Source organism: Chelonia mydas, chromosome 14 (genome assembly GCF_015237465.2).
Source record: "Chelonia mydas isolate rCheMyd1 chromosome 14, rCheMyd1.pri.v2, whole genome shotgun sequence".
Classification (NCBI taxonomy): domain Eukaryota; kingdom Metazoa; phylum Chordata; order Testudines; family Cheloniidae; genus Chelonia; species Chelonia mydas.
In genome coordinates this window covers 15,699,474-15,724,431 of record NC_051254.2, presented here as the reverse complement: position 1 = coordinate 15,724,431, position 24,958 = coordinate 15,699,474, and the positions used below count along the sequence as shown (strand labels likewise).

At 49.1% G+C, this 24,958-nt stretch overlaps 1 protein-coding gene across 7 annotated transcripts in view; it reads left to right on the top strand.

Moving 5' to 3' along the window:
- Positions 1 to 24,958, top strand: part of LOC102942873 (39S ribosomal protein L38, mitochondrial) — a 49,626-nt gene that overhangs the window by 22,001 nt on the left and 2,667 nt on the right. For 3 of the 7 annotated variants that reach the window (XM_037914242.2, XM_037914243.2, XM_037914240.2), the window contains 12 exons: positions 928 to 1,028; positions 1,548 to 1,754; positions 2,433 to 2,540; positions 3,327 to 3,466; positions 4,202 to 4,320; positions 5,467 to 5,589; positions 6,625 to 6,810; positions 7,668 to 7,844; positions 8,724 to 8,861; positions 8,970 to 9,108; positions 10,342 to 10,472; positions 11,369 to 15,487. In XM_037914242.2, the coding sequence (XP_037770170.1) occupies positions 928 to 1,028; positions 1,548 to 1,754; positions 2,433 to 2,540; positions 3,327 to 3,466; positions 4,202 to 4,320; positions 5,467 to 5,589; positions 6,625 to 6,810; positions 7,668 to 7,844; positions 8,724 to 8,861; positions 8,970 to 9,108; positions 10,342 to 10,472; positions 11,369 to 11,452 (1,653 nt within the window). In that variant the 3' untranslated portion in view covers positions 11,453 to 15,487. Of the gene's footprint in view, positions 1 to 927; positions 1,029 to 1,547; positions 1,755 to 2,432; positions 2,541 to 3,326; positions 3,467 to 4,201; positions 4,321 to 5,466; positions 5,590 to 6,624; positions 6,811 to 7,667; positions 7,845 to 8,723; positions 8,862 to 8,969; positions 9,109 to 10,341; positions 10,473 to 11,368; positions 15,488 to 17,175; positions 18,941 to 19,205; positions 19,632 to 21,149; positions 21,330 to 22,940; positions 23,076 to 23,172; positions 23,382 to 23,793; positions 23,867 to 24,794; positions 24,841 to 24,958 lie in introns of those variants that run through there. The other 4 variants (XM_043528442.1, XM_043528440.1, XM_037914241.2 and 1 more) reach the window with 4 other exon arrangements.

The following is a 24,958-nucleotide window of genomic DNA, read 5'->3' as shown; positions in this document are numbered from 1 at the left end:
ACCAGACTCATTTTATCTCTCTCTTTAAGTGGTCTCAGTGCCACTAGGTGGGACAGACTACCACACCCAGAAGGTATGTGGGTTACATACTTCCCCTAGCTGAGGAAGCAGGTCCCGAGCTTCAGAGTCTCCCCAGTTGAAATCCCGGACGAGCCCCCGCTTGTAACACTGACAGACCCTGGTCATCAGTGGGTGGAATCTAACCTGGGATCTCTGGAGCTTAGTGTATGAGCCTCTGCCACATGAGCTAAAAGCCAACTGGCTGTTAGCTAAGGCTGTAGAGCAGACTGGTTCGTTTTTTCTCTCTCTCTCTCTCCATCTATCCATCTATCCAAGTGGTCTTGGTTCCACGAGATGGGACAGAACACCACACCCAGGAGGTGTGTGGGTTACACTGGGACAGGGGGCCATGCAGTTCTATTGCGTACGTGCCCTGCCAGCTGTCCTGCAGATGAACTGTAAATACTTTGTTTATAACTCCCCTGCTGGTGAATTTCTAATTGAACAAGTAATGGCCTTTTAGCACCTAGCTGGCATGCTAGTGTGCCTTTGTCTTTGAGAAAAATGGTCTGTTTAATGAAAGTGATGGTCTCAAGGAGGAACTGTTCCCATTATGTGGCATTAATTCAGATGGCATCAAGAACTACAGTATCCAGTTACCCAGCACTACAGTATATTTCAGTAACAATCCTAAGTAAAATCTCATAGGTCCATGTACAACGCTGATACACAAATTTTAGCATGACAATGATGTACAGTAGATTATGCATTTTCAAATGATACCTCACAATGCATACTTTGTACAAAATATATCCTCCTCCTATAGAATTGGTGAGCTTGGGCTCCACGGTGTCACATGGGGTACAGTGTCTCACCCCAGCCAAGAAGGGGGTTTTTTAAGCTCATCTTGGTGACTTTCCACATCAGGTGCGGAAGCTGGAGCTGGAGAGGAATCAGCAGAAGCTGCTCCTGGAGAGTCTACAGCAGCGTCATGAGGAAGACTTGGAACTCGTTGACAATGCACACAGGTATCGTGGGCCTCCACCCCAGGGACATGCACACCAGGGACATGGACCTTTGCCCCCGCACTCAGGGTCCTGCCTGATGCACAGCATACCTGGGGTGTGTAGTGCCCTGCTTACAGCATTGGCCCAGCTTATAGTTGGAGCAGGGGACCAGGCATCAGGGTGCTACTTCCAGATCTCCTGCTGACATGCCGTGTGACTTTGAGCACAACACTTCACAGCTCTGTGCCTCAGTTTCCCAACCTGTAAAAGGGGATTTGATCCCCTTTGTGAAGTGCTTTGAGATCTAGTGATGAAAAGCGCTATATAATATATATACAAAAATATAAAGAGCTGGGTATTATTATTTATTTACTGTTAAATCAGCAGCAGATACCTAAACTGGCACTTAAATTAGGGTCCTGCATTTGAAAGTTGGCCCCTAAGCATCATATTTCAGATCAGAACCACCCATTAGCACCCCAGCCCAGCAGGCACCATGCCAACAGCTCCTCCAGCCTCCGTGTGTCTCCTCGTGGGCAGGAGCCGTGTGAAGGTGATGGAGGAATCTTCCCGGCAGCGCGAGATGAGGCTGCGGCAGGAGAACGAGGAACTGGCGGCGCAGTACCTGTCCCACTGCCAAGGCACAGAGCGGGCCAAGTCAGAGCTCCTGGCACAGCAGCAGCGCAGGCTGGCAGAGGTGGAGCAGGAGAAGGTCCAGGAGGTGGAGAGGCTGCGGGAGCTGCAGCGGTAAGGAGGGCCGGGGAGGGGACAGCCAGCCTGGCAGGGGGCATCCGGGGTCCAAATTATTCTCCTCCCAAAGGGGCCAAAGCTCTTGGAATCCGTGTCCGAGCAGATGGGAAAATGGGCCCAGCTGGGATCGTGGTGTCAGGACAAGTCAGGCTTGTGCAATGGTGTGAAGAATAACCCCAGCCCTGGTGGGAAGCGATTAAAGGTTTGTCCCGATCTCCTGAGTTATGCAGCTAGCCACGAGCATTTGCATCTGCTTGTGAGGAGGCTGAGCTACTCTCACTGGCAGGCAGCAAGCCCCTGGGTACGGGCTCCAATGGCCCGCATCACCCGAGACAGGTACGCGTGGGACTGTCACTGCACGGCACAGGGACCTGCATCTGCGTAGGGTCCTTTGGGCTGCACGGCCGTTATTGTCCCCCATCCACCCTTCTGCTCGTGCCTGGGCAGGAAGGAGCAGATTTCCTCTAGGAATGAGTTGTCTCCATGGGCTTACACAGTGACCATCCACAAATGCCTGCAGCCGGGGGCCGAGATCAGCCGTTCAGCTCTCGCTGTGTGTTTCTCTGGGTTCTTGGCAACGAGGGCTGTGTGTCTGAGCACCAACTGTGGCATATGTGGCAGGGAACGTAAGTAACTAGATGTGGTTAACGGGCTCCTCCCCTCTGAGTCCTACAGGGCATCCATTCTGGAGATGCGCAAAGACCATGAAGAGCAGCTACAGAGGCTGAAACGACTGAAAGATCAGGAGATTGACGCGGTAACGAGTGCTACCTCCCATACCAGGTACCGGCTGTCACCCAGCATGGCCTCCTTCCCTTGGTCCTTCAGCTCCCCACCCGCCCACCATAGACCGTGATGGGAGGTTGGGTTCCTCTTCTGGTTCTGAAGGAGAAGAGCAAGCAGCTGAGTAGGTTGCTTCTTCCCTTCAGGGCTCAGAGAGTCTCTGAAAAACAGAGTTGCTACAGAGCTGGGATGCTCTCTCGCAGCAAGCTCCATAAACCTGACAGCTCTCCATGGGACGGCTGGGGAATAGTCACTCGCACCCAGACTCGATGGTCCCTTCTGACCTTGGAATCTATGGGCACGGTCCCCAAGCGGAGGGCTGTCTGCAGGGGAAGTCAGGGCTGGGGTGCTGGGAGGAACCCAACCAGAGGGAGAACACCTGACGTCAATGATGTGTTTGCACAGAAGCCGCTGGCTCAGCGAGTAAATTGCCCTCACCAACTCTCAAGTTCTGTCAGTCAATAAATGAGCTTTGTTTGAAGGACTCCACATTACCCCCGAGAAAAAGTAGCTCCTGTCCTTTGCTGCTACCGAGGGGAGGGGTTAACTGAGCAAGAGAGGTTCAGGACAAAGCTATCGTACCCACTCAAGTTCCTAGGCAAGGCAGTGCATATTTATTGCCCAGGAAGCCACCCATTGCCCTGGAGTTGGGCTCAAAATCTAAGGTTTTGTTTTAAAGTAAATCTTTCTAGCCCCTTGTCACATGAAGATAACGTTGAAAACATGAACCCAGTGTGAACCGATGCAGCTACCACATAACTGTGGCCCTGCCGCTTCCTCTTGTAGGTCTTTGAACGGCATCATTGAGCAGATGGAGAAGTTTTCCAGTAACCTGAATGACCTCTCCTACAAGGTGGAGGCTACCCACCACAACACGTCGCAGGAGCTCGAGATTGGAGCCCGTCAGCGGGATGAACAGCTCAGGGGTACCTGCTTTTTATTTTTTCTAGCAATCACGGTCATGGTTATTTATAACAGTAGCAGCTAGGGGCCCCAACCTCAATCAGAGCCCCATTGTATGCACACACAGTCACTGCCCCCAAAGAACTTACAGTCCAAAAGGAGATGTGTGTTGTGGAAGCATCTAGGAGCCCTAATCACGGACCAGGTCCCATTGTGCTAGGCACTGTACAAACATAGAGCAAGATAATCTCTGCCCCATTTACACACAGGGAACTGAGGCACAGAGAGAGATTAAATGACTTGCCCAAAAGCACATAGGGAGTCTGTGGCAGAGAATTAGATCCAGATCCCTGTCCAGTGTCTTAATCACAAGATCATCCTTCCGCTCCAGAAGATGTTCCCATCTGTGTGTCTCTTACGCCCTTACCTTTCTGAAAAGAACAATGGCTTGCCCAGGGCTGTACCTGAGCAAGACAACTGCGCCAAAGATCCTCTGTGCTGAAAGCGGCTCCCCGGGAATGTCCTGTAGCCAGACAGCACTCCCAGCGGAGGATCCATCCCAGCTAGCTGGGACTGAGGGTCAGTTCCCAGCTGTTGTAAACCAGCACAGCACCATTGGAGTGACGCTGATTTAAACCAGCTGAGGATCCGGCGCTGCAACTTTTGTGCAAGACAGACACAGTGGTGGCTTGCGCTGGACTGTGGGATTAGCCTCTGAATGGCTGCAGTTTGCTGCACGGTGGTTTTTCTCCCCTCAGTGCTGCAGGACAGACTGACGCGGCAGCAAAGGGACATGGAGGAGGAGCGGAGCCGGCTGCAGGAGGTCATTGCTAAAATGGAGGCCAGGCTGAGTGAGCAAACTCGTCTCCTGGAGCAGGTGAGGCGAGGCCTACAACCTGTGTCTTCAGCCTCTGTTTGATAACGGCTCTGGCGGGGGGCCTGCATGTTCTGTAGCCAATACGGGAACTCCCCTTAACCTACGGACAGCCATGGCGAGAGGCCAGGTTTTTTTTTCCACAGGTGAAAAACTGTCTTCCTGTTTGGTGGGGGAAAAAATCAGGGCAGGGCCTGAACCTCCAAGGCTCAGGCCCTGCCCTGAAGTCAAAGAAAATGGAGGTGGTGGTGGAAAAATATCTGCTTCTGTCAAGGTTCGTTCCCCATTCTGAACTCTAGGGTACAGATGTGGGGACCTGCATGAAAACCTCCTAAGCTTACTTTTACCAGCTTAGGTTAAAACTTCCCCAAGGTACAAACTATTTTACCCTTTGCCCTTGGACTTTCGCTGCCACCACCAAATGTCTAACCGGGTTTTTGGGAAAGAGTTGTTTGGAAACATCTTTCCCCGCAAAATCCTCCCAACCTTTGCACCCCACTTCCTGGGGAAGGTTTGGTAAAAATCCTCACCAATTTGCATAGGTGACCACAGGCCCAAACCCTTGGATCTTAAGAACAATGAAAAAGCATTCAGTTTCTGAAAAGAAGAATTTTAATAGAAGTAAAAAGAATCACCTCTGTAAAATCAGGATGATAAATACCTTACAGGGTAATTAAATTAAAAACATAGAGAATCCCTCTAGGCAAAACCTTAAGTTACAAAAAGACACAACAGACAGGAATATCCATTCCTTTCAGCACATCTTAATTTCTCAGCCATTTAAAGAAATCATAATCTAACGCATATCTAGCTAGATTACTTACTAAATGCTAAGACTCCATTCCTGTTCTGTCCCCGGCAAAAGCATCACCCAGACAGACCCAGATGCTTTGTTTTTATTTTTCCCCCCTCCAGCTTTGAAAGTATCTTGTCTCCTCATTGGTCATTGTGGTCAGGTGCCAGTGAGGTTATCCTAGCTTCTTAACCCATTACAGGTGAAAGGGTTTTTCCTCTGGCCAGGAGGGATTTTAAAGGTGTTTACCCTTCCCTTTATATTTATGACGGCTTCCGTTTAAGGCATGATTGGATCATAGGCTCACGTAACCCATGCATTGCTTTGCCCCAGCTGCTGTTGTCTCCACACTCTAGGAACGCTGGAGGGTGACAGCAGAACAAGCCAAAGTGGAATCTCTACAGCGTTCGCTAGAGGAACAGCGGAGGGTGATGACCCAGCAGCTGACCATGGAAAGGGAAGAGCTAGAGCGGGCAAAGGTCAGGTGTCCTGATGTTTAACAAAGGTGATGGTCTCAAGGAGGTAGCGTTCCCAGTATGTAGCATTAATTCAGATGGCATCAAGACCAGGAGAAAAGCTGGCAAAAGAGCACAGGACAAAGGGCAGGATGGAAATAATAGATTTCAGCATAGCTCAGGAAGATTAACCTAACAGGAGTAGAAGATTTGGGGTGGGAAGCAGTTCCCCTTGGAGATTAACCACTTGGGACTTCAGTGAGGCATCACGGTACCGTCAGCTTTACTTGGCAGTATCTTGCCCTCCTGCTCAATCAGAACCATAAGCCAGCATGTGAACCTATCCGACTTCACTTGTAACTTTTGGGCAAGGCGCACATGCTCCTGGAGCTGGAGCATTTCGTGTTTGCTGGGATAGCACCTATCTGCTCTTCCCAGAGATGTGGCACGGTGATTGACAGCGTGCATGACAGAGGCGGCGTCAGGATGGCATGAGGTCAGCAAGAAGGTGGTAGGCTTGTCTGGGTTTTGCAGACATTGATTGTTGCACAGAGTGACACGCACTAGGTTGCAACAATGACACGCACTAGGTCACGTGTGCGAGACAAGCCACAGATTGTGGCTGAAGGCAGGAAAAAAATGTCAAGTGGAGGGTACTAGTCGCTCGGTACTTTTAAAACCCACTGCTGTAACGCTTCCCTCCTGGAAAGCACTCCCGTTTAAACTCAGTAGATGTTTGATAGAGACTTCACCAAAGGGTGGTGACATCTGTTACTACCTCTGCTTCATTGCTGTGTTGTGGGAACAGTGCAAAACCCTGCCCCACTGGTACAGAGAGGGGGTTCCACTGTCTGGATACAAGAATGATACCCAGTCCCCAGGAGCAGCAGCAGGAATCTTAGTAGCAGGAATCCTTTTCAGTCTGTAGAACACCGTAAGGAGCCCCTTTTCTGCTCTTCCTGGTGGAAGGGGTACTCTCTGTGACCTCAAGCCAACCTTCCCTACATCTCTCTGGTTTGGAGGACTTGGTTGCATCTCTCTCATGCTTTGCTCCCGCAGAATGTCTTGCTGGAGGAGCAGAAGTCGGTCATGCAGAAGTGCGCAGAGGAGCGTCGAAAGCTCGCCATGGAGTGGTCGGAGTTCCATACCCAGCAGAAGCTGAGCAAGGAGCGGACAGAGCGTGACGTCGACCGCGCCCTGCAGATAGACTCCCAGAGGGAATGTGCCATCGTGACCCTGGCAAAGGTACCCCGGTGAAGCAAGTTCCTGTTTCAGTCCTTCAGGGCTTGAATTCCGCTTTGTCAGCTGATGGGTTAGAGCAGCTGGACAGACTGACAGAGCTTCGTTGACATGTTTCTTCCCCAGCCACTCAGTGATTCCACATGGTAACGATGTAAATTCCTTCCTGCATCCTCCCCCCTACCTCCGTGTGGTCCCTGCGCTGCCCCCTTTGAGCATCACCATGGGGAAATCTCTCTCTCTCTCCAGGTACACAGATGATGGCAGTGTAAGAGCAGATCTCATTGTTGGAGTATTCTATAAATCGCTGGGTGGTGACTCGTAATTCAGTGCTAATATTATTACTGCTGACAAATTACCAGCATTGGTGCATGTTCTCGGCATCAGGGACGTAGCTGCTGGGGCAGGGAAGGAGGGGTGCAGTGTGTGGTGGTCTCCCACCCCACTAGCTGTGGGTTGTTGAGCAGCACAGCCGTCTCAGCAGGGTGAATGCAGCACTTTGCCTGTAGCATGTGTTCCTGCCATGGGAAGGCGTCTTCTGTGGGGGGAAATGGAGCCCTGAATCATGTAGGTGAAGTGAAACCTTCCAACCCTTCCTCTGACTGGCCCAGATTCCTGAGCCAGCTGCTCTGTCTGGGCAGGGTGAAGGAAAGAGCCTGCACGCTAATGCTTGGGGACCTTCCCCTGCACAACAAAGCCAGCGCTCTAGTAAGTGTACAGCAGGGAACAATCCTCCAGTGGGCAAGGAGTTTGGGGGGCGGGGGGGAGGGGGGCGATCTTCTATCATGGATCTCTTGGAGCACTTGGGTTGAGTGCTTGGGAGAGGAGCCAATATAGAGCCACCACAGATGCTCTCTTCCTAGGAACAAGCAGATCTGAAAATCAAGGCCAGTGAGCTGCGGGCTAAGGAGGAGCAGCTGGCTAGAGAAAGGGAATCTGTGGAGCAAGAGAGGCAGGAGCTGAGACTCGAGAAGGAAAGGGTGAATGCAGCCGCTTTGCACGTCAGACAGAGGGCAGAGGAGATTGACAGCATGAGCAAGGTAGGAAGGACCACGACTCCTCCTCTCTTCACCCCTTGCAGTCAGTGCACCCACAGTCCTTCCCCATTAGAATCCAGGAAAGGCCACACAGGAAGTGGAGGCAGCGGTGGTGTAGGGACTTGAGAATGGGGCCTCAGTTCCCCACTCTTCCACTGACATCCTGCGGGTGCCCTTGGGCCCCTCAACTATCTCTCTGTGCCTTGGTTCTCCATCTGTGATAGGGGGAGAGTGATAGCTCCCTCCTTTGATAAAACCCGTGGGGCTCTCTGGCTGAAGAGCTATAGAAGTCAGCAGCCAGGAGCGATGGTTCTTGACATGAATGTTCATTAGTTGTTTAGCACTTTAAAACAACAGAGACTTGCTTCACAATACAAGGATCTGTGTGTCTGATACATAGTGAGGGAGGCGGCGGAGAGTACCCGGATGGCTCAGGAGGTAAGAGATGGGATACAGAGCCCTCCACCTCTGACACAGATTCAAATCCAGGCCAGATCCCTGGCAACCAAGAGCCATTCCTATCTGGTGGCTGTTGGGTGGCCTGTGTGAAATGAACTTGGTCTCACTTGAGTTCCCAGTGGAACAAGCCTTGACAGAGGAGCCATGGAGATGGAGCAACCCACTCAGTCCTTGAGAGATCCCCCAGGTCCTGGTTGAGACCCATGAGTGGCGTGGCCTAGGGGAAGCTTATCCTGCCGCTGCACCTGCCTTACTAGCATGGTGGGTAAGCAGAGGATGAGTGTGTCCAGGACGTCATGGTCTCACACAAAATGACCCGGGGTTTCCAGAGGCGTTTCCACTCTCTTTCTCCTCCCCGCTGGGCGCCGTCACGCCCTTGCTTCCCCGGCCCCCAACCACGCTCTGTGTTGCTGTGTCCCCCAGCTGTCCTCGCAGAAGTACGAGGAGGGGGAGAGAGCCCTGCTGGAGGCGAAGAAGGTGGAGTCAGAACATCAGACGAGGCTGCGTACCGTGCAGCAGCGGCTGGAGCGGCTGAGGCAGCAGGAGCAGCACCTGCAGCAGGCAATTAGATCCTCGCGCTTCCCCTCTCTTTTTTCTATGTGCCGCAACATGCCGGACCGTATTAAACCAGCCTTTCTCCCTTCCTCTCTCTCTCCTCGGGCGGGGTAGGAGCACCAGAACCTGGCTCATCAAAGGAGACAGCTTGAACAGCTGCGAGAAGAGCTTCCGAACAACCCGGTGCAGTTCCTGACCAAGCCCCGGGTGACACACCCAGGTGCTCAAACCATGAGCCTCTCCACCATGCACTGTAAGCTGCTCCTTCACACCTGCCAGCAGAAAAGCTCTTGAGTGGTTGTTCTCAGTAATTGCTCTCTATAAATACAGCAGCGGGGAAGCCCAGGAAGGAAGAAGAGCTATTTAACCTAAAGGACAATGTTGGCTCTAGAATAAATTGGAATAAACTGGCCATGATGACAGTTAGGCTGGAAATTTAGAAGCAGGTTTCTAACCATCAGAGGAGAGAGGTTGGGGAACAGTCTCCAGTAGGAGGAGTGGAGGCAAGAAACCAAACTAGTTTTTAGGTGGAGTTTGATAAATGTATGACCAGGACGATGTGCCAGCGATGTCTGTGATAGCAGGCGACTGGACTCAGTGACCCAAGAGGCCCTCTCCAGTCCCGTGTTCCTGTGAGCAAGGAAATGAGAGGAAAGGCATGTCTACACTATGGCACTGCAGCTATGACACTGTAGTGCAGACACTTCCTATATCAACAGAAGGAGGTTTTCCGTCAGCGTAGTTAATCCCTCTCTCCAAAAGTGAGTCGCAAAGTCAACAGAAAAATTCTTCTGTCAGCCTAGCCGGGTCTACACCAGGGGTCAGGTCAACCTAGCTACAGCGCTTGGGGCACGACATTTTTCGCAGCCCTGAGCGACAACCCTGGGTTGATCTAATTTGTAAGTGTGGACCAGGCCAAAGGGACAGCACCTGCTGCATCTTTGTCTCATAGGCGGGGTGGGCATCTCTGTGGTTCAGCTCTCTGGCTTTCAAAGGATAAAGACCTGAGTCGAGTTCTGAAGTCACCTCTTCACAAGAGGGAGCTGGGCTTGTGGTCAGAGCAAGGGATTGGAGTCAGGACTCCTGGGTTCCATTCCTGCCTCCGCCACTGACTTGCTGCATTGGACAGGGAAAATTGGTTAACTTCCCTTAATTTCCCCTTCTGTAAAATGGGACCCATGAGTTACCTACTCCAGAGGGTTAATTAAATGTTTGTAAATTGCTCTAGGATTCTTGCATGAAAGAGGCTATAGAAGTGCCACATAATCATTATAATCAATCCCCACAATTTCCTCAGGTCCCAGGCTGGGAAGAGGGACTGCCATGCTCCACCAGGACATGAAAACACAGGAACAGCAGTAATACTAGGAAAGCTTAGTGGGTCCAACTTCCCTCCCTCCCTCTGAGTCTCTCTGTATAGAAGACACGTATGTCCCACGTTGCTCTAACCGTGTGTGTATTCTTCACTATTGTGCTTCCTTGGCAGATTTCCCCCCTCCTGTTATCACGTTACCTTGGCACAACTCTGGCAGTACAGGGGGCACCCAGGGCACAGCAGGAGTGGGACCCGCTGAGTTGTATGCCAGACTAGTGCTGCTGAAGCACACAGCTGAGCGGGTAAGATGAGCTTCCATAGCATTTGGTCAGAGGTAAAAGGGACCCAACATCAGGTCTGCTCCTGAGCTGTGCTGGAAAGGTTTTGGCTTTGAAACCATTCAGACTCTCCCAGGAAGAGAGAAAGTGAGGGCTCAGTGCCACCTGCCGATGGATGGATTTTTCTCTGAAGGTTGTTGCTGGGCAGTGAAGCTGTTTGTTCTGTGCTGTGCTGCAAAAGGGTCATTTTAGAGACCAGACACCCTGGTGTCTCCCTGATACACTTAAAGCAGAAGTGGATGAACAACAGACGTAATAACTGTCATAAATTCTTGGACAATCAGATCGTCAAAGCTACCAGTTGGCTTGCCCCATTTGGGCTGCAAGTTATCAGCCTTATTCACCACTGGAGTGGGGTGAATTTACTGCTCCAGACCCAGTTTTCTGAGATCCTCAGATGGAAGATGCTATATCAAGGTGGTTAATCCCTGTTCTTTTGGTGCTTTGAGGTTCCCATTCTCTCCAGATTCTCCAGTCACTCGCCTGCTCTTCCCCCACCATCCCTGCATAATTGGGATTCTGCTTTGATCCCTTAGAATCGTCATGTTCCTATCAAGGAAAGAAAGGTTATTCACGTTGTCTGTGTGGATCCCATTCAAGGTGCACATGTGCCTCATGCATGCCTTAACTGGGATCCACACAGACCAGACATTTTGGAGAACCACAGTTACTATAAAGTAAGTACCTGTGCTTGCTGGTGCACTCCCCTCTCAAAGCCTAGGCTTTGACTGCTTTTGATACTTCCCTTATATGTCAGTTCCCAAGACAGTGATGATCTATCAGGCATGTGGGCATCTGTACTCTACCTTCAGGGAGTTCCAGCCACAACCAGTGATGGCCCTTCCCATCTCTCTCTGCAGGACCGGGATTTCTTGGAAGATGAGCAGTTCTTTCTAGAGACCCTGAAAAAAGCTTCCTACAACATGTCATCCCAGACAGCATGAGGAGTTCAGCCCCAGGTGCAGCACTGGGTGAGCTGGCTTTTTCTACAAAGACGACAGGGGATTTTGTAATGTAAAAAAATCCAAAAATGAATGGATGGAAAAACAAATGGTCAGATACATTCAGCCAGGCAGCAGCTAGTTTAAAAAACAAAACAAAACCAAAAAACCCCTTTGCGTGTGAATTTTTAACTACGTCCGACTGAGAGCCCTACAGCCTAAAGCCTTCCATTACTTCAGCTGTGAGCCCTTCAGAGCCTGAACTGTCTTTTCATTATCTCTCTCTCTCTCTTGGTTTTATGCTGTTGCCTATTGCCGTAGTGTCGAAGCACCTTCCGCGTACAACAGCCTGGCAATAGCGAAGTCCTTAGGGGTCTCCATGGAGTCACTGGCCCATGTGAGAGCACCTAGAGATCTTCACACACACCACCAGGACAGGTACAGCATGGGCTGAACCAGTGCAAACTTTCCATGCATTGCCCTGCATTGCACTCAATCATGACCAGCAGGAAGCACCTCCTCAGCCTGAGAAGGTAGTTCAGTCTCCGTGGACCATTTATAATTTATCCTATCTCTTGGCACCTTTGTTGAGAGCCTCAAGTGTGGTAGTGGGTTATGGTGATGTGCACACTTGTGCGCTGGGAAATGGCCTAAGACCCACCACGCTCATTTCACATTAGCCATGAACCAGCCAGTGGGTGGCTCATCCACTGCTAGGGTTGCCAACTTTCTAATTGCACAAAACTGAACACCATTGCCCCGCCCCTTCCTCAAGGCCCCGCCCCCACTCACTCCAGCCCCTCTCCATCCATTGCTCGCTCTCCCATACCCTCACTCATTTTCACTGGCAACCCTATCTGCTGTACCATGGCCGTGTCTAAGGCTGGATGTTGAGTGATAAGGGAAGAGGGAAGGAGACAAGAAGGAACAAAGTTCTCGTGATTTAGGAATAGTTCACTTCACTTCCACTGCATCTCGGTGTTTTTGATGCTTTGCTATCTTCCCTCTGCCCTTTCATAGCAATCATGGGCTGGGTTAGAGCCTTGCAACCTAACCTGACCCTAACCCTACAACACCTGACTTCAAGTGCCAGTGTGACACTGCCTGATGGTACCCAGGGGTGTGAGGCACCTCGCTACCCCTGCCCTTAGCATGAGAGAGCCTGATCTGTGCCATAGGATCAGCTCCCCAACCCTGGCCATGGGCAACAAAAGCATTTCTCTCCAGGCCTATGCAGGCCCCGCTCTCTCTACAGGCTAGTGCTGGGCACATTCCAACCCTTGCATACCCAGCCCCTGTTCCCCTGGGGACTTGCAGAATTCACAGGCATGCTGCTTCCACAGAAGAGTACTGCCCGGCTTACCCATGTCCCTTCAGATCGCTGCTCCGTTTAACACAGCACTGAGATATTTTTGTAGTGAAAACAAGGAACAGTTTATTTAGCGAAATATGGTCATGTAGTAACAAGTAGAAGTTTTGGAAGCAAATGGTTATATGTAAAATAGGGCTGTAGATTAATCGCAGTTAACTGATGCAATTAACTCAAAAAAAACTAATCGTGAGTAAAAAAATTAATCGCAGTTTTAATCGCACTGTTAAAGAACAGAATACCAACTGAAATGTATTAAATATTTTGGATGTTTTTCTACATTTTCAATTATCTGATTTCAGTTTATAACACAGAATACAAAGTGTACACTGCTCACTTTTTATATTATTTTTATTACAAATATTTGCACTGTAAAAATGATAGACTATTTTCAGTTCACCTCATACAGGTACTGTAGTGCAGCGTCTACTGTGAACGTGCTGTAATTGAAATCAATATATTTGAAAATGTAGACGACATCCAAAAATATTTAAATATATGGTATTCTGTTATTGTTTAACAGAGCGATTAATCACGATTAATTGTTTTAATCGATTGACAGCCCTAATGTAAAATAAAATCATAACCGCATACTAGAGCCTAGACTGCCATGGCTAGTTACATGCATGTCTTATAGTATTGCTCACCAATGTTTCTCAGCCAGCGAGGCTGTGAGCCCTTTTGCCTCAAACAAGTCACACGTTCAGCTTGTCTCCTCCATGAAGGGTGTCTTTCTGCACCATAAGTTACACCACCTCCAATCTCTTGGCTTTACCTGTAAACAGGATCTCCCCTGCTATTTTTCCTGTGTGCTCCTTTCTTGTCGACTTTACAATCTCTTCAGTAGCGTCCGGCTTAGTCAAGCAAATAGACTTACAGCGTTAGAAATGCAATACATCATGACCAGCCAGAGACGCAAACATTTCCTCCCCTCTGCCTGTCCAAAATCTGTTTCTCACCTTCTGGTGGCCAGTTTTAACTTAAGAATATTGTTTTCAGTACAAATCTCTCTTAACTATCCTCCGTACACGCACTTTGTAATAATTATGGTGCCCGATGGGCCACTGGCTCTCGGTGGAGACCTTGCATGCCACCCTTTGGCAAACAGTTATGCACGTACCTGGCCCAGGGGATCCCTTACGCGCTCTGCTAGTTGGCATCAAGAGGTCCCTGGGTCACAGTCAGGTTTGGGTTGAGTCTGAAATACAACCCGATACTCTTGGGCTTGGGTCAGGTCGTCTCTGATCCCCTCCTCCCACCCATGGGGTCAGTGCAGGCAGGCAGTGCTCTGCCTGCTGGGGAGTTTGTTGATGAGTCCCAGCACCTCTCACTCCACAGCACAGCGAGGCAGCGGTAGGCCGCAGGCGTGGCACATACAACGGCTGCTGCGTTCCCTGCCCCGACAGGAGGCAGTTGGAGACAGATCACTGGCCCCTGGTGTGGGGAGTAGGAAGCCCCACCAGGCTGAGCCCCACGGGCGAGGCAGCAGCAGTGCTGATGAAGGTTCAAGGGAAGGGTTGGGTTTGAATGACTCAGGATTGGGTCAGGTTTGGGTGGCTGTGGTCTAGATGGGTTCGGGCCAGGCTTTAGGCCTGAGCAGGCTAGCAGAGATGCTGTGGGCTGCTGGCAGGTTCCGTACCTTTGGAGAAGAAGCTAGTTTGACTGGGAAGGGGAATTACGTTATTGGGGTTGGTAAAGGCGCATAGAGCCTTCCAGTGCTGGGTCACTGCTTCAAATCCAGCCGAGGACCCTCGTGTCTGCTGAATGTTGTGGATTCTCTCTCGGCCACGCATGTTCCGATTAGCCTGGCTTCCTGGCTGCTGATGCAGCATGGGAGGTGTCTCTTTGTTGCCGTCGTGAGTGATTTAGTCAGAGAGCCATGGTGCTGCTCTCACATTAATACCAGAGCCGTTCTCCCACTCTGCTGTAAGAACACGATGACCTTGGATAAAGAACACAAGAGCCTCTTAGCTGCTAACGAAGGGGAAGAGTGCTAGCCGTGCCAAATGTTTTCTGCTAGTCTGAAGACAAGCTTCAATTTTCATAACTCTCAAATGCAGCATGTACCCAAAGGGAGAAACTGGTCTCTTTGCATCTGCTCCTCACCACCCCCAGCTTTTGCTTTTATATTTTAAATAATACAGTAAAATCCAAATGCCTTGTAAGAAGAACAAAAGCCCTAGCCACTGAACAGAAGCTAGCGAAAGAACAGGACTCTTTCCTTTTCTTGGCTGCCCTATGGAGTAATTTACAGGGGGCTGTGCATTTAACTGCCCTTGTCATGCTCCATTATCATCCATTTGCCAACCCATCAAGGAGAGAAATGCTGCTTATTTGGGGTGCCATTTACGTGCTGAGTGATTGGAAGCAAAGAGAAGCTGAAGATAATGGGGACGGACAGATTCAAATACCACAGATTGGGTTCTTATCTCGTTACGCGCGTGTAAATCTGGAGCAACTCAAATTGACTTCAGCGGAGTAACTCTAGATTGGTGTCAGCTCAGAATCTAGCCCTGTGCTTCTGTCGGAGTGAATTAAGGTGCAGCAGGGGACTAATGGGGCTTGGACAGCGCCACGATCAGCTTCTGTGCCTGTGTGTTATCGATCCCACAGTCTTCGAGTACAGCAGTGGCACTGGCATTGTTCTGTTGGAGACAAAGGAGGAGACTATTTGGGGGGCGGGGGGGGGGGATGATTGACCTTTTTGGAGACAAGGCTGGTTTGATTCAGGGTCTAAATTGTTTCTGTGACTCCTCCTGTAATTGAGCTATTTGTGGCCTTTGTTGCAGAGATGAGCCAGAGAGGATGGCAGGTGCTGCTCTCAGTGACATCTGTGCAATGCCGCTGAAGACAGGGAGAGGTGGAGTCAGTGGTGGAGCTGAGAAAAGAACCCAACGGGCTCATGTAAACCCCTGTGCACCAACACATTCAAATTAATCCAGATGCTACTTTTCGCATCCCTCCCCCCCACCGTGTTTGGGTGCTGCATCTTGCCCGCTACTGCACGCTCACAGCTGAAGGAGAATGTGTTGCCTAGGGGTTTCAGTACTGGACAGTGAGGGAGGCAACACTCCTGGGTTCTAGTCCCAGCTCTGCCACTGATTCACAATGTGACTTGGCTCCCTTTACATGCAAGTGTGTCCCAGTCGGGTCAAAGACCCCCTGAGCCAATGGCACACTGGGCTGATGCAGTTAAGGCACATGAGTTTCAAAGCCACCGCTGCCCAAGGAAGTGATGTGGTCAGCATCATGCCCTCCCTCCTTCGACTGCCCTAACTCGATGAGTCGAGTACCCGTTTTGCAAGTGGGTGAACTGGAGGTGGTCTTGCAGAGGGAGATCAAGTGAGACTCAAACCCACAACCTACAGGATTGTAGGTGAGGCCTTATCCACTCAGTGTTACTTGAGCTTAGATGGGGGGCTTCTCATTATGTTTCTGCTCTTTACACATAGCTGAGCTGGCTGTGGGAAAACCCTAATCCCCTGCTCTAGCCCTTCCACGGAAGGAGCTGAGCTGATCCCCCCCAGTACCGCCCTATGGGCTATTATATTGCGAATCAATGGCACCTCCTCAAAGCAAACAGCAGGTTGGCCTGAATTCCCTCTTCCTGTTGCTGCCAAGAGACACAATAGCCATCCGAAGTGGTTATATAGGCTAATGTGATCATACGCCAGCCCAGCTGCTCAGCCTGTAAAACAAGAAGGAAATGGGTGCAAAGAAGACACAAGCATCTCAGCTGTTTCAGTGTGTAGCTCTGTATGAAGAACTACACTGTACCTTGACATTCAAGCCTTAGGAAGGTCTGTGTTGACCATGAAAAAGCATGCTGGATTCATCTTTCCAATCCTGCTGTCTGGACTGGCCTTGCTTTCTCTTGCCACATCCAGTGCAGCCTCCCCAGGTTCAGTGTTCATGTCAAAGTGCTGGGGATCCCACCTCTTCCCAGGGGAAACTAATCCACCCCCTTGCTGTTAGGAACCACTTGCTGATGGGCCCCCTAGATTTGCCCATCGCTTTACAAACAATCCACTTTCATAAATTCAAAGGGAAGGTGGCTGGTTTCACCCAATTTCCCCTGTCCAGTGAAACAACTGTACTTCTTTTATTAGAAGGTTGGAACAGATAATTAGGCTGGAGTGGGGAACGGCTATAACATTGGTTTCTGACTATAGTGCTGGAGCGTGGCCTCTCGCTCAGTCCTTTGAAATGTTCTGTCTGCAATCTATACTTCGTGCTGTTACTATACTGAGCCTGACCTCCTTTGCGAAGAGCTTTGAGATTTACTGATGAAAAGTGCTAGTTGAAATTATTATTATTAAGATATTATTATTAAGTCTTTCCTTCTCTGTGATTCCAGTTTCTCAGCTACCAAAGTTTGGGTTCCATTCCTGCTGTTGCACTGACCTCTGGTGGCTTGGGAAGAATTGGAAAGGACAGCTAGCCCATGCCCCTTCTTTCAAAGTATTCTTCAACTCTGTCTGATTCACACATAAGCTTCTGCCCAGTACAGGAGCCTGGCTGTGACAATTCCCCTTGCCACCTTGCAGAGATTGATGCTCTTGTGTGAGTGGAAGCTTGCCAGCATTTGATGCAGTTTTACTAATTCTGGCCCCGATCCATGGGTGTGGACCGCAACACAGAGCTCCACTATAAACAAAGGGGCTCTCTGCAGGCGCAGGGGTCTGTCTGCAGGGGTCCCATTTCAGGAGCCTTAGTGCACAGTAGAACTACAAATATAACCACAAAGCAGTTAAACTTTGATGCATGGAGAGGACCTAACTGTATCCCCCTTATTTATTTCTGTAATGGGCCACAAGGGAGATGGTTTTGCTCTGAGTAGTTTCTCACGCAGCTCCCTTCATCTCAATTGACCAACTCTTCATTTAATTACATCCCTTCCTAGCTCTCTTTATTTCTAATTAAGACAATTTGTCAGGTAATTACAATCATGTTTGTCTTTGAGACACTCAATGACCTGGGCCCAGGGTATCCGAAAGATTGGAAAGCTCCAGGATGAAGACCATAGTTATCAATGGCACTCCTCTGGCAATGGCAGGTTCCAGCTTTCCTGTGTCGGAAACTCAGCGTTCTTGGGGGCCAGTCCCAGCCTGTGAAATGAACTGGCCCAGGAACTAAGGACGACCACTCACCTCACCACCTCCACTCCAAGTGTAAGACACCTGTCTTCTCAAACAAACCCAGAGCAGCGTGTACATTTAAAAAAAAATCCTCCACAAAATAAAGCCCACCATTGCATACACAGTTCTCCGCCGAGAGAGAACAAACTGTGTAACAGATGTTAGTCACAGTGCTCAGCAGAAGGCACATTAAGGTGAGAACCTATATAGAGGAGAATAGGCTGCAGAGCATAAATTCCTTCTACTAGGACAATACAAGGCTGTTCTGTTCTAGGACGGCGCTGAATGATACAGTAACAGGAGAGATGGAGAAGACCTTTAGGTCATCCAGTCCATCCCCTCTGCTACTGCAGGACAGAGTGGTATATATGGTAGTGAGACAGGAAAAACTAAATGCCACATTGCACATGTGCTCACACTAGAGCTTTAGGGAATCCTGCTTTGTGCTGGGGTTTTTATGCTAATGAGGGGCCCTGAAATGCACACAGTATTGCAGATGCAGTCACATCAGAACCCCAAAGTGGAGGATTACTGCCTCTCAGCTCTGTGAACTGAGGAGTCAAGTAACATGTACTGTCCACAATTGGGACATAAAAACTGCCAGACTGGACCAGACCCATGATCCATGTAGTCAGTCCCGTATCCTGTCTCTGCCAGCAGACAGCATCTGGGAGTGAACCGATGAAGTGAGCTGTAGCTCATGAAAGCTTATGCTCAAATAAATTTGTTAGTCTCTAAGGTGCCACAAGTACTCCTTTTCTTTTTGCGAATACAGACTAACGCGGCTGCTACTCTGAAACCTAGAGGGGATGTGATCCGTGTACTGCTTTGGGATGAAGGCAGTATTGCCAACCTCAAGCATTCAAAAATCATATCAGGCCCCCAACATTTCATGGGATTTAAAAAAAAACTAATAATGTGGGAGTTCTATTAATTTGTCATCTGGTTTCTGAATCTTTTGGTTGCACTCACTTCCATTTTCAAGTTTTTCTCTGAAAAAAAAATCACAAGGACTAGAAACTTTAAAAAAAAAAAAAAGATAGATTCTCACATGATCACCTGACTCCAGCAGTTCGAGCTTTACGAAATATATCAACAATTGTGGGATCGGTGATACAATCACAAGAGCTAGCAATGCTGGAAAAGGCACCATCATCTTTACCAAGCAACAGCTAGTAGCCCTGCTTGTAGGTAAGGTTGCCCAGCAGTTCCCTTTATATAGCAATGAGAATGCCTCAACGCTCCTCCCAGGCTCCTGGCGTGGTCTCCACCAGCAAGCCCCCTGCCCTTCGCTGCAGCAACCGACCAGCCAAACTCCTCCTGCGAGTGACACGCCAGCCTACAGCTGTTAATCAGGACCCCATTTTGTAGCTGGCAATCATACTTGCCTTGGTGAAATAAATACATGGCAGCGCTCTGCCTGGGGTTGGAGTGTCTAGTCCTTCACCCCATGATGAGGCTGTACCTGCCTTTTAGGTATATTTTGTAACATTTTTAGTCAGGCACTAGCTTGGACAGCCCTTCCAGGCCCGTCTCTCGCACATGCAATGCGGGGCATGCTGTACCCCGGCGGGGGCTTCCAGTCATCGGCGTCGCAGCGCTGGCAAAATGGCGGCGCCCTTACTGAGCGCGGCGCTGTACGGAATACGGACCGGGCGGGCGTTCAGCACCGCTGGTGAGTGACCGCTCTTATCCCCGGAGCCACTCGGCGCTCGGGCCCCTGGGGCTGACTCGCCGGGCGGAGCGGGAGCACGGGGCCTGGTGCGCCCGGGGTGGGGGGCTGAGCTCTCGGATGCCTGAGTTCCCGAGATACATATGGGGGCAGCCGCCTGTCCTGGGATTCCGGGGTGGGTGGGCTCTCGGACACCTGGGTTCCCTTCTCCCTCGCTGTGTGCGGGAGGCTTGTGTCCCAGGGTTTCAGAGAGGGGCAGCGGCTCGGACGCCTGGGTTCCCTTCCTAGCTGTCACTCGCTGTACAGGGCGGCCATCTGTCCCAGGGTTTCAGAGCGGGGACAGCCCTTTGCACATCTGGGTTCCCTTGCCAGCTCCCACTTGCTGTGTGGGGCGGTTGCCTGTCCTGAGCTGCCCCAGTCCCTAGTAATGACAGACATGCAGCTTGCTGGATGTTCCGGGGCCTGTAACCCCCTGTAGGGCCATGGTGGCATCAGAGTGCTAGTTCAGTGTGGTGGTGACATCTCTCTGCCTGCTGTAGTGACTGCGAGTGACATAGCAGGAGTGCAGTGGGATGGGGAATTGATGTAGCATCTCAGCACATGGTCACCCTGTTGCTGTGCTGGCCATTGGGGGCTCGCTTCCTTCCTTACCCATTTGTAAAACATGCATAAAGAACACTGGCCTGTGCAGCTACAAGTAGGGTTCCCACCTGCTCTGAATTTGGGGGGTAATATCAAACTTACTGCACTGATCCCATGGTGTGCTGGATCACCCCCAAAATTACTAGGGGCTGAGAATAAGCAACGTATTTTGGTCTTAATATAAATTCAAAGCCCTCCACAGAACTGGCTCAGGTTACTGGAGAAACAATCCATTTCTGTGTGGCCATGACTATCCTCAATAGTTATGTAATGGAAAGGTCCACTTGTAAGCACGAGGAATGGCACTGTCTCAGCAGCTGGCCCGGGACGGTAGAACTTGGTCCTGGAACCCATCGGAGTGTTCACATATTTCGCTGCCTTGAAAACAATTTTTTAAAAGTGTATGTGGGGGAAGAGGGGTAATTTAAAAACACACCAAGGAGGAAAACCTACCCTTCCCCCAAAATTAAACTGCCCAGGTACCATGGTAATGAGCAGAGTGTATAAACCTCAGTAGAGTGTGTTGGAAATGGTAGAAACTTGTCCTTGATATCAAAGTTTGTTTTTTTTCGCACTTTTCCCTTAAGGATGTTAAAGTACTGTACAAAGGTCAATGGATTGAGCCTCACATGCACTGCTGTATATCATCATCTTACGGATAGAGAAGCTGAGAGAACAGAAATTAAGCTTCTGCCCCGAGGCTACAGCAGGCTGGGGGTACAGCTGGGAATAGAACCCAGGTCTCCTAACTTCCAGGCCTATGCTGTAGTCACAAAACCATCCTTGTATTGTTCGTCCAGTCTAAGCCTGCTCTGATCTTGTCTGTCTAGCATGTGATTGTCAGTGTCTTTGGAAAATGAAAACCTCCTGTGTTTTCAGCTGCTCTCTGCAAGCGGGCAGCCCCTCTAGGGCCAATGCCTAATGAAGACATAGATGTCAGCAACTTGGAGACATTGGAGAAATACCGCAGCTTCACTCGCTATTTCAAAATAGCTGAAAAGGAGAGTAAGAAGACTCACTGGTGGCAAACATACAGGAAGCATATCACACCAGAGCAAGGTACCCAAGGGGAAGGAGACGAGTTACTTTCCAATTCTGTTGCTGGAGGGAAGAGGGAGCTGTTTGTAGGCCAGTAGTTATGCATGTAGCACCAAAATGTGCTCCACAAGGGATTGATCAAATACTTGTGTAGATAGTAGACCCCTTGCTGCTGTAGAAATTTGCAAAGGCTATGCTCCCTTCAAGGAAACTGACTAGAATTTTCCTCTTAAAGGAAAGGGATTGCCAGATGCAACTAAATCTTTGTCTTCGTTTGACTCAAAGATGAGGGAGGAGAGTAAGGAAGCTATTTCTTGTGGCTCCTGTAATACAAAGGAAAATAAACGATAAGGTCTCCAAGCTTTCCTTTTGAAGTTTGCAGGTTTTTAGTGTCTAATGATGTATTATATTTATTTTAATTCATAAAACAGGTAGTGAGCACCCACCCTGTGCTCACAGGCCCAGATCCTCAAAGACAGGAGCTGAAATGCCCTTGGGCCTGAGTGCCTTTCCACCACTTAGTTTTCAGTTAACCAAGCCAGATAATGAGCTGTGTTTCACACCTAAAAGTAAATAACCACCTACAAGCATTGTAAACTCAAAATTCCCTTCTTGTAAAAGGCATAACAGCTCATAACCTCTCCAACCCATCCTTTCCCAAATGCTATAGAGTAAAGTCATCTCAAAAGAGCATCTGACTTATTATTCTCATTTATCTAACAATAACCCTAATAGACAAAGATTGAGGGACCTGGTTTTATATAATGCCATAGTGAGGTGAAAGACACATCCAGCTGTCCTTTGTAAGGAGGTAATATTATAAGCCAGATATTGTTTGAGTGCTGTCAGTGTGCTTGACATTGTATAAACATAAGGAAGATACAGTCCCAAAATTTAGTCTAAATTAGACCCACAATACAGCTTAGGTGATTGTAAAGCAGGGAGTGGAAATACCCATGGGTGTATCTTTAGACCTGTTTAGCGGGCTTGATACTTACTCAAGCAAAACTCAGTCTTAAATGAGCTTCAGCGAGAGTGTGAAGTACTTTTTATCGTTAGATGTCTCCAAATCTTTTACAAAGCATTGTTAGATACTGGGGTTGTAATGGTTGCATAGACAGAATAGCCAACACGCATGCACTGGCTCCCCGATTGACTAGAGCATCAGAATCAGTTGTACTGAGAAGTCGTGGCTAACGTTCCACTTGAGTTATTCCCTACGTGCTTTCTGGGAAAGTGCCTTGGGATTTTTATCTTCTACGAGATACTGGCAGAAGGGACCCTGTTCCATGTCCCACTTGAAGGAGGGCACCTGTAACAGGATTGTGCTTTAGTAGTAGCACTGACAACACTAAATGTTTCAATGGTATCAGAGTCTCTCACTTGCCGGGCAGCTAGATTATATGGCGTGGACCAAATACTATCCCAGTCTTGTTATGAGTTCCATGCAGGCACAGGGCTCTGTCTGCACAGAGCTCATTGCAGGATCAGGGCTTATGTCTGTAATTCATCTGATTGTTTGTATCCCTCATTCATTTTTGGTTTGTCTGTCACAGTTGCCCATGACTGCTGGACAGAAAGAACAGAATGGGGCTTATTTTAGGTTTCTCACTTACATGATTTTGACCTTAGATGAAGAGGCAAAGATAGACATTGGCCTGCCTTACTACAGACCACCACGGGCAAAGCAACTGAAGGAGAGAAAAGAGATATTGAAACAGAACCGCCAGAGTGTGGAAATGGAAAGAGCATCCCGCCTCAGGACATGTATGTACCCTGCAGTCTTGGTTTCCTCTTCTTCTGTATCTGTGGTGGCTTTGACAACCCTTCCACGTATCTCACTACTCCTTATTTGCAATTGCAGTGGTGATTCCACTTGACGAAGTCAAGGCAGAGTGGGAGAAAACCAATGGCCTGTTGCATAAGCAGCGTGTCGCTGAGCACTACGGGATATACCGCGATATGTTTGACAAAGCCATATTCGTCCCCAGAGTGGTTCTGCGGGTAGAATACAACCTAGATGATGAGCATGTCATGCCAGTATATCATGGGAACTTTGTGACGCCCACCGAGGTATCTTATAATTGATCACTAGGAAGTGTGCCCACACAAGGTTTAACCAGCCTGACAGCACAGACATTTACTGTAAGAGGAATGTTCTTTTACAATGGAAAATCATATGCTTTAGAGATACTTCTAGTTAAGATAAGGAAAGAGCATTACAATGGATTCATTTTTAAATGAAATGGCAAACTTGCTTTTAATAAAACTCCCCTGCCTTTCCTGATGGAAATTGGTTCGCTCTGTGGCAAAGCCAGATTTGATTTGTTCTGTCGGGGCTGTTTTTATTGTACAGGTTATGTCCGAGTGACTAATTCAGATTCTCTGGTTTTCAAAAAGAAACTAATTTTAATGCAAACAATCCTTTGGAGCTTTTACTGGAGATTCTTACGTTCGTGACTGTCTCGTTACGTTGCTTATTTAGGCTTCCAGTCCCCCAGAAGTGATATATGAGGTAGATGAAGGCTCCCTGTGGACTCTGCTGCTCACTAATCTGGGTGTGTATCAAGACTTTCAAGAACTGCCTTAAACTGGATGTTTCTACCCTCTTTTTGTTTTGAAAATCTTATTACTTTGGGCTGCCTAACCTGAGCGATGCAGCTGGATGGTCATTCCGTAGGGATTGTTCAGCCACACCTGCAAAATCACTCCAGAAACTGTGCATAGAATGGAAAGATCTGCTTGGCAGAAGGTGGTGGAGCTGTATGAAGGAATAGCAATACTCTGCTCCTCTGGCCCACCTTTAATCGGGGGGATTAGTCATTTTGCAAAATGACATGTGAATGCTAAATAGTGTCACAATATTCTTTACATACGCTGAAGAGTTCAGCCTTGCAAAATCTCTGTGAGGATGGCAATACTGTGCCCATTTTTCAGGCAGAGAAATAGAGAATGGTGAAATGATTTGCCCAGTGTCTGACACACTGAAAGGGAAGCCAGGAAAAGAAAGCTGGTTTCCTGACTCCCAATCTTGTGCGTAACTGGAAGACTGTCCTCCTCTGCACGTCTCATACACAGAGCTTTATATTTCCAAAATGTTCTTACCAACATTAACTGATTTCCACAACATCCTCGTGAAGTAGGTAAGTCAGTATCTCTGTCCCTGTTTTATGGATTAGGGAATCGAGGTGCAGCAACGTTAAGTGACTCACCCACGGTCACGTAGTGAGTCTGTGTCGACACAGAGGTTGGAACTCAGGGGTTGCTGGCTCACAGCCTTGACCTCCATCCTCTGGGGACTTGTTCCAGTTGTTCTTCTGACACAATAAAGGGTTGGTAGAGAGCAGCTGAAAGGTCTGGAGAAATCATCCCCTTTTCCTGTTGGACCTAGGGAATTCTGGCTTTGGAGAAGATCCTATCAATAAGGCAGCAGGCGAACAAATAGTACTGTCATTAAGACATGTTTTTCTCTGTGTGTGTGCGCAGATGGACACCTGCGAGACGCTGATTCTGAGTACGTCCACTGGCTGGTGTGAGTATTGCAAACCAATACATCTGTGCAATGCATGTGGATCAGGGACTTCAGCCCCGGCCTCCTAAGCCCTGTGAGAGGAAAAATAGTCAAAGAAATGGTGAAAGAGCTTCCCGAC